Genomic DNA, 13,176 nt, shown 5'->3' on the forward strand with positions numbered 1-13,176 from the left:
TCTCTCTCTCTCTCTCTCTCTCTCTCTCTCTCTCTCTCTCTCATACACACACACAAACACACACGTTCTCTCTTTTTCTCTCTATTTATAATTACATTCCGAATTCTCTTGGGAAGTGGGAAACACGTGATGGTTCCATTGTAATTGTAAAAAACGTAGGTGCGTCCAAAAGGAAGAATCGAACTGCAGGGAAAAAATTACATATTGACGTTATCGGCTAAAAATAGTCTCACGATAGCTCCTGAAACCGATAGCTGGTTTTTTGCCAAGGAAAATTGTAAAGCGGGGCGAAACACACACGTACACACATACCAGCGCGACGAGCGTGGAAAGACTTGGCTGCAACGTTGGAAAATTTATCGTCGTCGTTGATTATCTGACATCGACGTTTGACAGCAAATTCGTGAGCAGAAACACGACTCACGCCCGTCCAAGGGAGCATAAAGGAATAGGAAAATACGAGTTGGCGGAATTGACCCGATTCTTCAAGAAATCGCTGGGTCCGCTCGAATCGGTCCGCGTTTTCGTCACCTCCTGGGCAGCGCGCGGTAACAATCATCGCGAGTGGAGCACTTGGCTGTCAGCATCCCTCCAGTTGATGATCATGCGGCGTCGCATTCCCTCCCCATGCCTCGTACGCGCTGCATACCACCCCTTTCGCTCGCTCCCAAAGCGTATCACCCTCCCCCGTGAGCACCTTCCCCGGAACTTCCACCAGCGAATATCCTAGTGCCACCCACCCTCTCCCTTCGGCATCCCTCCTTCGCCACCGCCGACCCCTCTCGCCCCTTTCTGCAATCCCCCTTCGACCACCACAAGGACCGAGGTATTGATTCCCCTCGCGGTAGCAGCTCCTCTTCCCTGTTCTCCAGCGGCAGTCCGGAGCGAAGCTCGTTCGCGGCTGCGGACTTGGTGGTCATCCGTTCGCGAGCGAAAAAGGGGAAGGAAGAACGGGGAAAGAAAGAAAGAGAGAGAAAATAAAGAGAGAAAGAAAGAGAGAGAGAGAGCGCGGGAGAGTCCTTTGACCGAGAGAAGTGCATCCGGCTGCGCTGGAACAGCGTCGCGTGCCTCGATCGGGGTCGGTTGGTGCGATCGGCGGTCGCGACCGCCGATTCCGCCGTTTTCCGGAAGCCGTGCGCGGCAGTGCTCGGCAGTCCCGGAAGTCGCGGCGATGAGGACAGGCAGGAAGCACGACGAGCTCGCGCAGCACGCGGCTCATCGATCGACGACGGCCGTGTATTAGCAATCGCGAACAACGAACAAACGAACGAACGAGCGTAGGGAAACGATCTCTCTCGTGGAGAACCGACCGTCGTGGAGTGACGACGGCGACGTGACGCGACGCGACGCGACGCAGCGCGCCGCGACGCAGCTTCTCCCTCTCGAGCGACCACCCCGCGGCTCCTCGTATCTCGCCGGGCGCGCTCCGGAGAGCGGCGCGGATGCGCCGATGCGCGGGCGCCGGAAGTCGCTGGAGCGAGGATCGCGCGCGACCACCGCGATACGGCCCCGGACACGGCAGGACACGTCGGCAGCGGCGCCAGCGGCTGTGGTGCTGCGCCCGCTGGAGAACGCGACGAGGACGCGTGCGTTTCCGCGTGAACGCGAGCCCGGCCACTCCGCGCGCTCCGTGCGCAATCACCGTCGCACCCCGGACAAGCGGACAGACTCACGTAAACACGAAAACTTGTGCTGCGCAACCCTCGGACCTTGTACAACGATGCGTCGACGTTCCACGTTGAGGTCTACGTTGAAGATGATACGTCCGCGCGAATGATTGCCGAGCTCTCAATCGATCGAGAGAGAGAGAGAGAGAGAGAGAGAGAAAGAGAGAGAGGGAAAGAGAGACGGCTCGCGTCGACGCGTAAACCGGAAGTGCGAAGATGCACTCGCCAGTAATCAGGATTATCTGATAAACCCGGTGTAGTGGGTTCGCGGGGGTGGTTTTCACGAAGAAATTCTTCCGTAGAAGAGCAAATAAAAGAAAGAACTTCTTGAAACGTTCCCGACAGGGAAGTTGCGCAACATCTACGCAACAGAGAAGCAGCAGGCAGCCGCGGGAAGGTGCACTGAGTCGTGCGAGGGGGGTTTCCTACGGGAGATGTCCTTGAGATTTCCGCGGAGCGGGCGATGTGATAATAGCTTCGTCGACGCGAGCCCGCGCACGGCGGGATGCGACCTCGGGAGTTGAATTGCGCGGCAACGCAGTGAGTCGCTCTGCTCTCCTCGGGGGATTCGCGCATTCCGAATTCGGTCGCACGTGTGCGACAGCTGCGTGAAACGTCGGCGTGCCAGCGCGACTGGACGATGGCGGCATCGCCACTGGGTACCTGGATCCTCTCCTCCCCTCGCGCCTGCGATCCGCTCGGGGCTGATTTCCGCCGTGGAACGATTTCCGGTGACTCGAGAACAGGTCGCGCGCGATCGGCCAACGGCGACTGACTCCAGCACGCGGATAAGGACGGGGCGAGGAGAGTGACGCTTTAATGATTATATCGCGTAGAGAATATATTCGATAACGAGGCAGAAATCAAAGATAGAGTGAAGAAGAATATATTTGAAGAGAAAAAACAGACATCGGATAAAGACTGAAATAATATATATATATATATATATATATATATTAAAGAAACAGAGAGAAAGAGAAAATATATATATAGAGAGAGAAAGAGAGAGAGAGAGAGATTAGAGAGATATATATATATAAATATATATACATATATATGAATATATATAAGGAACGAGCGAGAGGGTGAGTGGCGGTGAAGTTTCGGGCGCATTTTTCCGCGGGAGAGGAGAAAATCGATGGCTTCGAGGAGGAGGCGGCTGTAGCTATGCATAGGCAAGTAGTGAAATCAGCTGACGAAAAGCGGCAAATAAGGGAGGATCAACGTTCAGAGAGGATATCTAATATGTATACTTAAGCCGTACACAAAAAGAAAGCAAGAGAGTATTTTTCTACGGAGAGTTCGTTTCTATCGCGCATATTACGAGAAAGGGAGACAAAAAAAGAGAAGAGAGAATATTCTATATATATGTTATCTACTCCTCATCCCCGCTCGTGAAAAAGCGGAAATTGAAGCGACGTCGACCGCGTCCAGGATCGTCCAAGACGATCCGGCGCTGGACACGGCTGGATAATCCCTCCGTGCGCGAACGTGTACATCCGCGGAGCACCTCGCCATCGTCGCGCTTCTTCTTCGCGCCTTCCCGAGTCTCCCGCTTGGAATTCTCGAGATAGTTAGATTAGCCCGTAGGATCAACGTTACCGAGGAGAAAGGAATTTGGCGCATCTATCCCGAATACGGGAGGGTGCGATTGATCTTGATAGTGCAAAGGACGTTTGCCTTAAACAGAGGAACCTCGCTGACAAGTCGCGGAAGGTGTTGCATGCGTGCGTGCGTGCGCGCGCGTTCGCTCGCTCACGCACGCGAAAACCCGGTGAACCCTTGCGAAGATTCCTTATGAGCAGTTACAGTCGCGCCCCGCTCGCGCCACGTCCTCACGACTCGCGGAAATCGGCGACACCGACGTGTGTGAAGTGATTATTTAACCTGTGCCCTCACGATCGACCCTGCACGCTTCAGAACGAACTGACCCCGAACCGACAGTGATAAGTCTCAAGCGGAAAGTCGGTGCGCGCGTAAAGCCGTGACGGGAAGACTTCCACAGGAATAAGCCTGAGTCCACCGACTTGACCCAGTGATCGCCTCGAGACGAGAAACGTTAAGGCGCATACCACCACCGAGCTTATTACGCATTGCGCGACATCGACAATCGACCGTTTGTGAATATCTCTCACCGAGCCACGTGGTACCCTTCTGCCGTCCGCGAGACAATAAGAATGACAACGTCGGGGGAGAAATGAGCCAACGCCGCGGCCGTCGGCCTGCCCGGTGACCGGGTAGCCAAGGACCTAGTCCCTCACTCAGGCTACCCCTAAGGAGGCAGCGCAGCACCCCCGGCTGCGCGCTCCGCGTCCTCGTTGCTCGCTCAGTCACCGCCACCGACAAATAATGGTAGAGCCGAGATGGTTGATCAAGTGTACGAATAGCACTCTGGACCTGTTGGATCCGAGCTACGCGAATAGTTATACGGATTTGCGAACACAGCATCGACGGCGCTGCTGGAAGTACTTTTGCCTGTGCCGGCGGCACACGATCAGCGTGATATGCATTAACGAGTCGCGCAAGGTCTACTGGTTCAACTGTCGGAACGTGCAGGAGAAGGTGAACTACAATCTGGGCGAGGGCTACTACCACAAACTATTGCGGCTGGTGAACGGCGCACTCAACGCTTGGGCGCAACGCTACATCGACGGCCTGAGCTTGGCACGTCGCGAGATTATGTTGAAGATCAACGGTAGCGCGGAGAACAACATGAAGCTGCTCAAGGAGGGCTGCTACTGCCATTACCATCCGCACATGACGGCGGACGCGTGCAACGCCGACTTTCTCAGAAGAGTCGTAAGTTTCTGGGCCGGTGAGAGCCTCAGGGGAATACGCGAGAGGCTCCGCGGCATGACGAATATTACGAAAAAGGTAGAGACACTCACTCGCGAATCTCCTCTTCTACTTGAGATGGAGATGTTTCTCTCTTGATATATTGTACTGTATGCCCCTTGAGTATCTCTCCTTTTATTCTTTTCTTTATTTATTTTTTCCTTTTCTTCCCCCTTTTCGCGAATTTGCTCTCTTTCCCGCCACGCTCGACGCCCGCCATCACGTCCGCGCCACCACGACACCGACCGCAACACGCAGAAAACTCGCTCGTGTTTGGCATGCGCTTCGGGCAGAGGCCGAGGCTGTAGAGAAAATAAACGAGAGTCCCAGCCCGTTTTCGTTGGACTTTCGTTCGTCGACCTCCCGGATACGGACTACTATTATCGTTACTACTACTATTGTTTTATTACTACTGCTATCATCTACTACTACTACTACCACCACCATTACTACCACTACTACTACTACTACTATTGCTGCTGCTGAAGATCGCTCGCGAATCATTCTTGCCATTCGAGTTCGCATCTCATTTCCATCCGCTATCGACAGGCATCACCGTGTGCGCGCAGACTGTTCCGACAGCTCCGAGACTCACGTTCCCGTAGAAAACACGTGATATCGGGGGGAAACGAGTATCTATTTTTACGAGAAGCGTCAGGAATTGTACCGTGCGAAATTTCAAACGCGGTCTGTGACATGCACGGATCGAGATCGCGCGGAAACTAGAAATAAGGACGAGTCAAATAACGAGGGGACCCGATAGCGAAAGCAGTGGAACTGCTTTTCTAGACGAAGCACTTTGCATTTGCCACGCGATTATTCGTTTTTTCTTTCTTTTTTCGTTTTTACTGCTATATGACAAAGAATCTCACTGTGACCCGGATATCTTGGCATGTGCGTTCGCGTTTAACATTTAGTTCTCGAATTTGGCGCGCTCACCCCGCGCGATCGTACATACGGGCTTCTGAGCTAAAGTTGCATCGACATTAGCCGCCGTCTTTAACTGGCATGCGCTCGGCCGCAACTACGATTCCTTTGCATTTTTATCCGCCAATTGTGATGCGAACGTGCCCTTGACTTGGTATTCTTTTTTTCTTGTAGCAAATTCTCTAGTAATCGTATAGTTTGTATGATGAAACTAATGGATAAAATTCTCCTTCATTAGTATATATATCCGTGTATTCTCGATGGATCGATGGATCGAAAAGACTTCACATAGATGCGATGAAATCGTGTTAAGTGATAATATCTTGATGAGTCACGAAAATAGATAATAACAAATGTTGTATTGGGTATTGTGAATATTAACCAAGCAACCCGTATTGCAGTTCCTAAATGTGCACTTTTTTTAGATAGATGAGGCACTCTCTTTCTCTCCCTCGATCGATTATGTACATAAAGCATCTTGTCATTGTCAGTAATTCACTAGATCTGATATCACGAGTAGCGTCGTCGTCGTATCATTCTATTTCACGATACGATCGCACCATTTTCTCTTTCTCTCTCTACGCACTCTCCTCGTTGTCTCTTCATAATCGCATCTTTCACTTTCTCTCTCTCTCTCTCTCTCTTTCTTTATTCGATGCTATTTACTCGTCTCGATTCTCGCAGTGCGCGACGCGCGTTCAGCGCAATTAAAAAATTAAGACTGACAATTTTGCAGATGTCGGATGATGATAGGATGTCACTCACCACTGCCGTCAGCGACGACGACGACGGCGAGAGTGTCATAAATTCGCCCTATCGTGGAAAGCAGACCGGCACGGCCGCAGCTTCCTTCAACTGCACCGGTGCAGTTCGAAAGGCAGGGTACGCTATCGCCGCTTGTACTTCGTTCTTTAAAAATAATGAGCCTTGAGGGCCTGTATAAATATCTCTCTGCGATCATGTTCCGATAAATACAAAGCCCGCAAGCGAGAGGCAGCCTGTCGCGTCTCTCCGTGTTTCGCGATATTCCCGATTGCAATCTCATCAACTGCACACATCTGCAGCGAAATTAATTAGCGGGAAAAATTTGTGCATCAAATGAATGTTATTTATTAGCATTTTGACATCGGAAAATCGAATTATCCGCAAATCCGGGATGAACAATGCAAAAGCGGAATAAAACGGCGGAAATGATAAATGCAGAGAGAATTGTTCGCATTTTGTCTCCTTTTTTCTTCGATAATTTATTGGGTTGTTGCAAAAGGATTGTCATTAAATTCTCACAGAAAATTCAAGTATCAAAAGAAAAATAGAAAGTTCTCGTTGGATGTTTAAAAATATCATTCTCACAGAGAGAAAGGTTTGGATTCATCAACATGAAGGTTGAAACGAACCGTTTTGGTTGAAGGAAACGGAATTTTTTATTCTTAGAACTAAATCCGGATCGTAAGATCCACAGAAATTCTATATCCTTCAAACAAATGGTTCATTCATTAAAACCAGACTTCACGTTAATGCCACCAGATTTTGTTCTCCATGCAAGTTGGCGTTGTTCATTTTATTCGTAAAAATTACTAATCTTTCGAAATAGAATTTCAACTTGATTTGTGACAAAACAAAACTTTTGCACTAACCTGAGAGCATACCGGACCGGGATAACGGCGATGCCTCGGACTTCTCAGATTCCTCAGCGTGAAGAAGTGGTTGCTGCGCAAGAAGCATCAGATCGAGCTTGCCAGGAAGAGAGGCTGGAAGGGTTACTGGGTCTGTCTGAAGGGCACTACGCTCCTCTTCTACCCTTGCGACTCCCAGGAGAGTCGTGCCATGGAAGCGGCACCGAAACACTTGATCATCGTCGACGGCGCGATCATGCAGCCCATCCCCGAGCACCCCAAGAGGGACTACATATTTTGCCTCAGCACCGCGTTCGGGGACGCGTATCTATTCCAGGTGAGACCGCGCGCGATTCATGACTCCTACGAGTACCGTATTCATCGGGACTAATCGAGAATGCGCGCAAAAGGTGAAAGGTGAGAGGCGGAACACAGTTGACAAGTATTCTCGTAGCTCTCGTATATCATCAGTCCCGCGGCAGCTCCTCAATTAGCAGTTGAATATCACCGCAAATAATACGCCAATTAAACTCCAAGTTAGACCGCCGTAAAGTACACGGCGAATTATCGGAAAGCGAGGGGGCGGCAATTATTTCGGCTCGGTCTGATCGCATTCCCGCTCCGCGGCAGTGCATTAACCGCGCCGCGGGATCGCCGACTCGACTAGTTGTATTTAATTAAAGCCCCGTCTTATCCCCGGACTACCGCGATATCTCGGTCACGCGACGGCAAACTTTTAATGACTAGACACTAGAATCGCGCGTTACAACGCGCCATGATCCCTGCTAAGTTCTTTTCAAGTGATCTCGCTTTGTCACCTCTCCGCACAGTGACCTCTATCATCAGTGGGATTTCTCTACGGATCGCATGCACTGCGTAAATTTGACGCTTTTCGAGCGTACACATGATATACTCATCATTGCGCAATGTCTCACAACGTTCGGCCGTCCAGGCCGCATTTTTCCTTTTTTCACGATAACCAACCACCAATAAACCCACCACGAATCTTTACTTTCGACTCGCGAAAATACCGAAAACTCAGGGCTGACCACATTCCGCTGCGGATCTGAAACAGAAAATGTAACATCGCTGATTAGATCAGAATTGGCCAACGAGACAAATACGCGTGGACATGAGCGCGTGTTAACCTTTTGCGATCGTATTGACTCAACGATTTTTTCTTGGACAACCATGTCCTAGTTTTCAATTGCAAAGTGTTAAATTCAAGGCTATTCGGAAATATATAACCTTACCTTCGAGCCGACCCTGCTCGACCCGAATCGGATCCTCCGATACAGTATCCGCGCATACGCACAAGCACACACATATTCACTGTACACACAAAGCCACAATATCCACCAAATGTAAAACAAAAAGAGCAAGTTTCTGGTTAGTTAAACACATCAGCTTATTAAACTCAAGTCAACGCCTCAAGACGGTATATTTTCTTTTTAAACCGATAAAAATTAAAGGCGCTAATTAGAAGATAATTAGCCAGTATTTCTCAAGAGGATATTAGCACTATAATTAATTATATACATACGAAATAATAGAACATGAATCTAATATGTATTTTCAACGATTCCGAAGCCCGAGGATCACGCGCGACGTTTCCCAACTTGTTCACCTACGTAAGGACTCTTATAGTCGGCAGTCCCATACATGCAGGTATTATCTTCCTCGAGATCACGTGACCTCTGTCTGACAGATACGCCTTAAATAACGCCTAGAGTCGTTATTTATTTATCAATTTAAATACTCTATACGGGAATTCGTTGTAACGTCGAAGTAAACAATATATCAAGATCGAGATAATGGGAAAAAAACAATAATAAGACAACGCCTCTTTTCAAGATAGAAAATTCCATGTATAGGTCCTAATTAAAAATTTTGAGCTTATAAACTTAAAAAATCACTCGAAAACATGGAGGAGCATAGCTTCATTTCGTTTTTGAGCCTCGTGATGAAGAGCGCAATTAAAGCCTTGTATCTCCGGATTCTTTTAAGAGAAGAAGAAACGTGGCGATCGTTTTGTGTTCTTCTGATTACAGGCGCCGTGTCAAGTGGAGCTGGAGAACTGGGTGAACAGCATTCATTCAGCATGCGCTGCCGCGTTCGCGCGTCATCGCGGCAAGACCGGCACGTTGCACCTGCTGCAGGAGGAGATCATCCGTCTGGAGAAGGCGATCGAATCGGTATGTCGATATTTTCGAGTGAAAATATTCACTCGACGATCCAGAGAATTCGTATTCTGAGTTCGTATGAGTAAATAGTTACTCGAATTCGAGTGACTCAGTGGTCACTCCACTTTACGAGTGAAAAAATTTCACTGGCAAAAATTTAGAGAATACCTTATCGCCGACTGTCTCGCCATTTTTATTGAATCACGAATGTTTCTTCGTCACGAACGGATCTGCGTGTCCGTGACAAAGACAAAACGAGCCAGTAATCGATGTCGGTACACCCCGAATGCCCGCAGGACCACAAAATGAAGCACATGGCGGACCTTCAGCAATCGGTCGTTTCCGACGTCGACACCAAGCAACAAATTAACAATCAAATCGTGCAGTGGGAAGAAAATTTAGAACGGTTACACTGCGAGCAATTCCGCCTGCGGTGTTACATGGCCAGTTTGCAGAGCGGCGAGCTGCCCAATCCGAAGGTGAGTGCTTCCGTTTGAGCGAGAAGCCAGCGCGATACAAGACGACCCGAAATGAATGCAAAATCGTGATAATTGCGCGGATGCAAAGTCGTTTTGGCCGCGGGAAATTATTTCAAGTATTTCTCCCGATATGCGACTCAACAACACACGGATGATACACTGTGCATTTATGTGCTTATTCTGCAACTTTTAACGTCAGTGTCGTTAACATTAACTGTCATCCCGCAGCTATTATGCGTTATATCTGCGCGACACGACGTATGCGTTACAATAATAAAAATATAATAAATATTACAATTTAATTATCTAATTAAAAAATTGCAGAATATGTCTGTTGGTTCGAATACGGCTTGGACACTTCTCTCCCCGATGTGGTTTGGGACATAGTTGATGGTCTAATGAGAGAACTTGTCTTTAATTAACTGCCAGAAGTTCTCTCATTGGACAGTCGTCTGATTAAAAGTTGCAACACTTTCTCTCAATGACTCTCATGACACACTCCGTATAGGAGAATTGGTTTTTCAGTAATTCTCAGGAGACACGTTTTCCTATTGGATACGGAATATGTTACAAAACTCATCGAAATGCAGAAGTATTGCTACACTTAATCAGCCGCCTGGGCCATCGGTTGCGTTCCAAACTGCGTCGATAAAAAGCGAACACTGAACCGTATTGAAACCAACTGAACGTGGCCGAGGAGGTTCCGGTCCAGAACTTTCCCGGCAAACAACGTTACGCGACGCAATCTCGCCGCATTGTCCATTCCGCGTCCCTGCGGGTCGCTGCGGATTATCTGAAAAATCGTCTCCCTCGCGTGGGCCGTGCTACGCAATCAGGGATTCGTTAGGGATCCATCTACATTTGTAGCGAGCATCTGATTTGCGCCACTTGCATCCTACAACGGGGTGATATCGATCGTCGAGTAGATGGGTGGGTGGAGGACGCGCACGAGAGGGTGAGAGAACAAGAGAGTCCAATAAATCGACGTTCTCACGATTGCGAGCAGTCGAAGATTTCGGCCCGATCTCAGCTGAGATAGCCACTGAGAATTAATGCGCGACATCTCATCGCGAGAGGGACGATATTTCAGCGCCGCTGTCGGAGAACGTCCGCTCCATTTCTCTCCGTGATCATTGAAGGCCACCGCCGACGAGGACGACGTTAAACGCGCCGCGTCTCTCGCTTCTTGTCCTTCAGAGTCTACTGACGCACGTGTCGCGCGCCACGAAGCAGACGCTGAACAAGCTCGGCGTGTTCACCGTGTCGTCCTTCCACGCGTTCATCTGCGCGCGTAGTCCATCTTTATTGAACAATCTGCTGGCGGGCCGCGGGGCGACCAAGAGGAGGCCGCCGCTTCTGTCAAGATCGAACAGCGGCTCGAGCAGACGCTCGCTGCAGATCTCGTCCAGGGACGAGGAGAAGAGCGTGAAGGTGTCCGTGCCGGAAAATCAGGTACGATCGGCACATCGGGTGAGTTGACCGAGATACCGTAGCGTCACGTGATCTTTAGAGCATCTGATAAGTACGTATCAAACGACCCGGTGTTTTCCCGCTCGCTGTTCCAGCTCGTGTCGGTGTTCCTGCGCGACGCCATGACCGTGGAGGAGTTCTTGGCGAGCGCGTGCACCAGGAAGAACCTCAACCCGATGGAGCATTTTGTGCGCGTGAAGAAGCGCCGAGACATGGAGGACCACAATTACTTTGTGCCACATAGGACTGATTTGATAGAAACATATGTAAGTAACAACACCGTTTATATCGGGTCTAAGAGACGTCCGAGGGATTGCGTGGATGTGACATAATGTTATTACCGCTTTAAGCATATTTACAAAGTTAACGATCGTCATCACGTCGAAATTCAATGAACACAATTATGAGAGAGTCGATAAAATCATTCGAGACAATGAGTCTCTAGGCTTACAAGAGAAGGTCTGAAAGTGTGAAAATTTCAAGTATATTAAGTATATTTCAAGTATATTCAAGTATATTTCTTGTGAAAATTTCAAGTATATTAAGTTTAAGTATATTGAAGTTAAATTTGAATATATGTAGTAGATTTATTTTTTGAGATCGCACTTTTTTGGAATATGAGTCAACGCCGCCCTATAAGTAGTTGCAGACATGTTACGCCAGACGCGATCTGTCTGACCGCGGCGCGTCTAAATCTACTGCTTAGAGCGCAGCGTTCACGATTCGTATCCTAAAGATGCAATCTTAAAAAATAGTTGCATTATACATAGCATTTACATAGTTGAATTTGGCATAAAATAATCTTTAATTCTCTTTAGACAAATATTAATATTCGTTCCAGTGACAGATGAGTATATATTGAAAAATATAAAATTTTTTAAAAATCTATTCATGATTATAAAGTATATCAAATATTAAGAAACTTTAATATAAAACATTTTTTTCATTTTTTCATCTTATAAATCCAGAGATATTCGTTGGCAATCGAATAAATAGATATAGATCTATTATATAGATATAAATATAGATCTGTGGTCTGTATCTGTGATCAGTGATCTCAGACCTTCCTTCGTTAGTGACTAACGAGAATTAACATTTAACCTAACTCCGGTGTGTTTCGCTTTGCGCGCAGTTGCATACGCACGAAATCGTGGAAGTCTGTGCCAAGATTTTATATCAAGTGGAATTGCAAAGACACACTTTAGAGCAGATGTGGGGCTTCTCCGTCGAGGCGGAGCTCATAGAAAACTCTGACAGGCAGGACGAGCTCTGCTGCTACGTTAGTAGAGTGGAAGACAAGAGCGTCGCCATGCAAAACGGTAAGCACCCCTTATCTAGGACGACGCGTAACAAAAATAAACGTCCCTCGCGCGCGACTAAGAGTTTTCGATCGTTACAAGGTTTTTTACTCGCCACTATTTATTTGCGATTCTATTTTCGCTTTCATTATCGTCTCAGACGCTATTGACATTTTGCGTAATTGAATAGCCGTTCGCGGTAACTTTGAGACAACATGTATATCGGCTGCGTCCGGCAGTTTGTCCGTCTGTCCTTATCAGCATGACAGTGAGCAAATTTCACGAGCAATCTGCAGCGGATTTGCATCCGACTAGTGTCGAGATAAGACACGGGAGAGAAAATGAAAATAGACATCGCAATATAAAGACACGACAGATATCGGTCAACCACTGCTCAACGCTTGGTTGCGAATAACGTCTTGCGGATCTCTCTCTCTCTTTCGAGAGAGAGAGAAAGATAGAGACGATCCACCAGGAGGTCGTAGCCGACCGCATGAATTTTTTAGACCGTGTTGGCGCCAGAGAGAGAGAGAGAGAGGAAAGGAGGGAGAAAGGACGTGCAAGGACGCCATTGAAAAGTCATCGATTTTCCGTGCTTCGTTGCTCGCTCGTTGAGCAAAGTCTCGTGCTCACGCTTAAATGAAGCAAGCGTAATGTGCATAAAAAAGAAATATATACATATATATATATATATATATATATAT

General features: G+C 48.1%; 1 protein-coding gene across 16 annotated transcripts in view; it reads left to right on the plus strand.

Annotated features, from left to right (window-relative positions):
- The window catches only part of LOC116845882, a 48,005-nt gene that overhangs the window by 25,370 nt on the left and 9,459 nt on the right, over positions 1 to 13,176 (plus strand). For 13 of the 16 annotated variants that reach the window (XM_032819073.1, XM_032819074.1, XM_032819075.1 and 10 more), the window contains 7 exons: positions 6,166 to 6,311; positions 7,112 to 7,379; positions 9,094 to 9,237; positions 9,522 to 9,704; positions 10,902 to 11,174; positions 11,270 to 11,440; positions 12,307 to 12,493. In XM_032819073.1, coding sequence (XP_032674964.1) covers positions 6,166 to 6,311; positions 7,112 to 7,379; positions 9,094 to 9,237; positions 9,522 to 9,704; positions 10,902 to 11,174; positions 11,270 to 11,440; positions 12,307 to 12,493 — 1,372 coding nt within the window. The remainder of the gene's footprint in view (positions 1 to 6,165; positions 6,312 to 7,111; positions 7,380 to 9,093; positions 9,238 to 9,521; positions 9,705 to 10,901; positions 11,175 to 11,269; positions 11,441 to 12,306; positions 12,494 to 13,176) is intronic. The other 3 variants (XM_032819078.1, XM_032819089.1, XM_032819085.1) reach the window with 1 other exon arrangement.

This window comes from Odontomachus brunneus, unplaced genomic scaffold (genome assembly GCF_010583005.1).
Source record: "Odontomachus brunneus isolate Ranch 3 - 2012 unplaced genomic scaffold, Obru_v1 Obru_scaffold_058, whole genome shotgun sequence".
NCBI lineage: Eukaryota > Metazoa > Arthropoda > Insecta > Hymenoptera > Formicidae > Odontomachus > Odontomachus brunneus.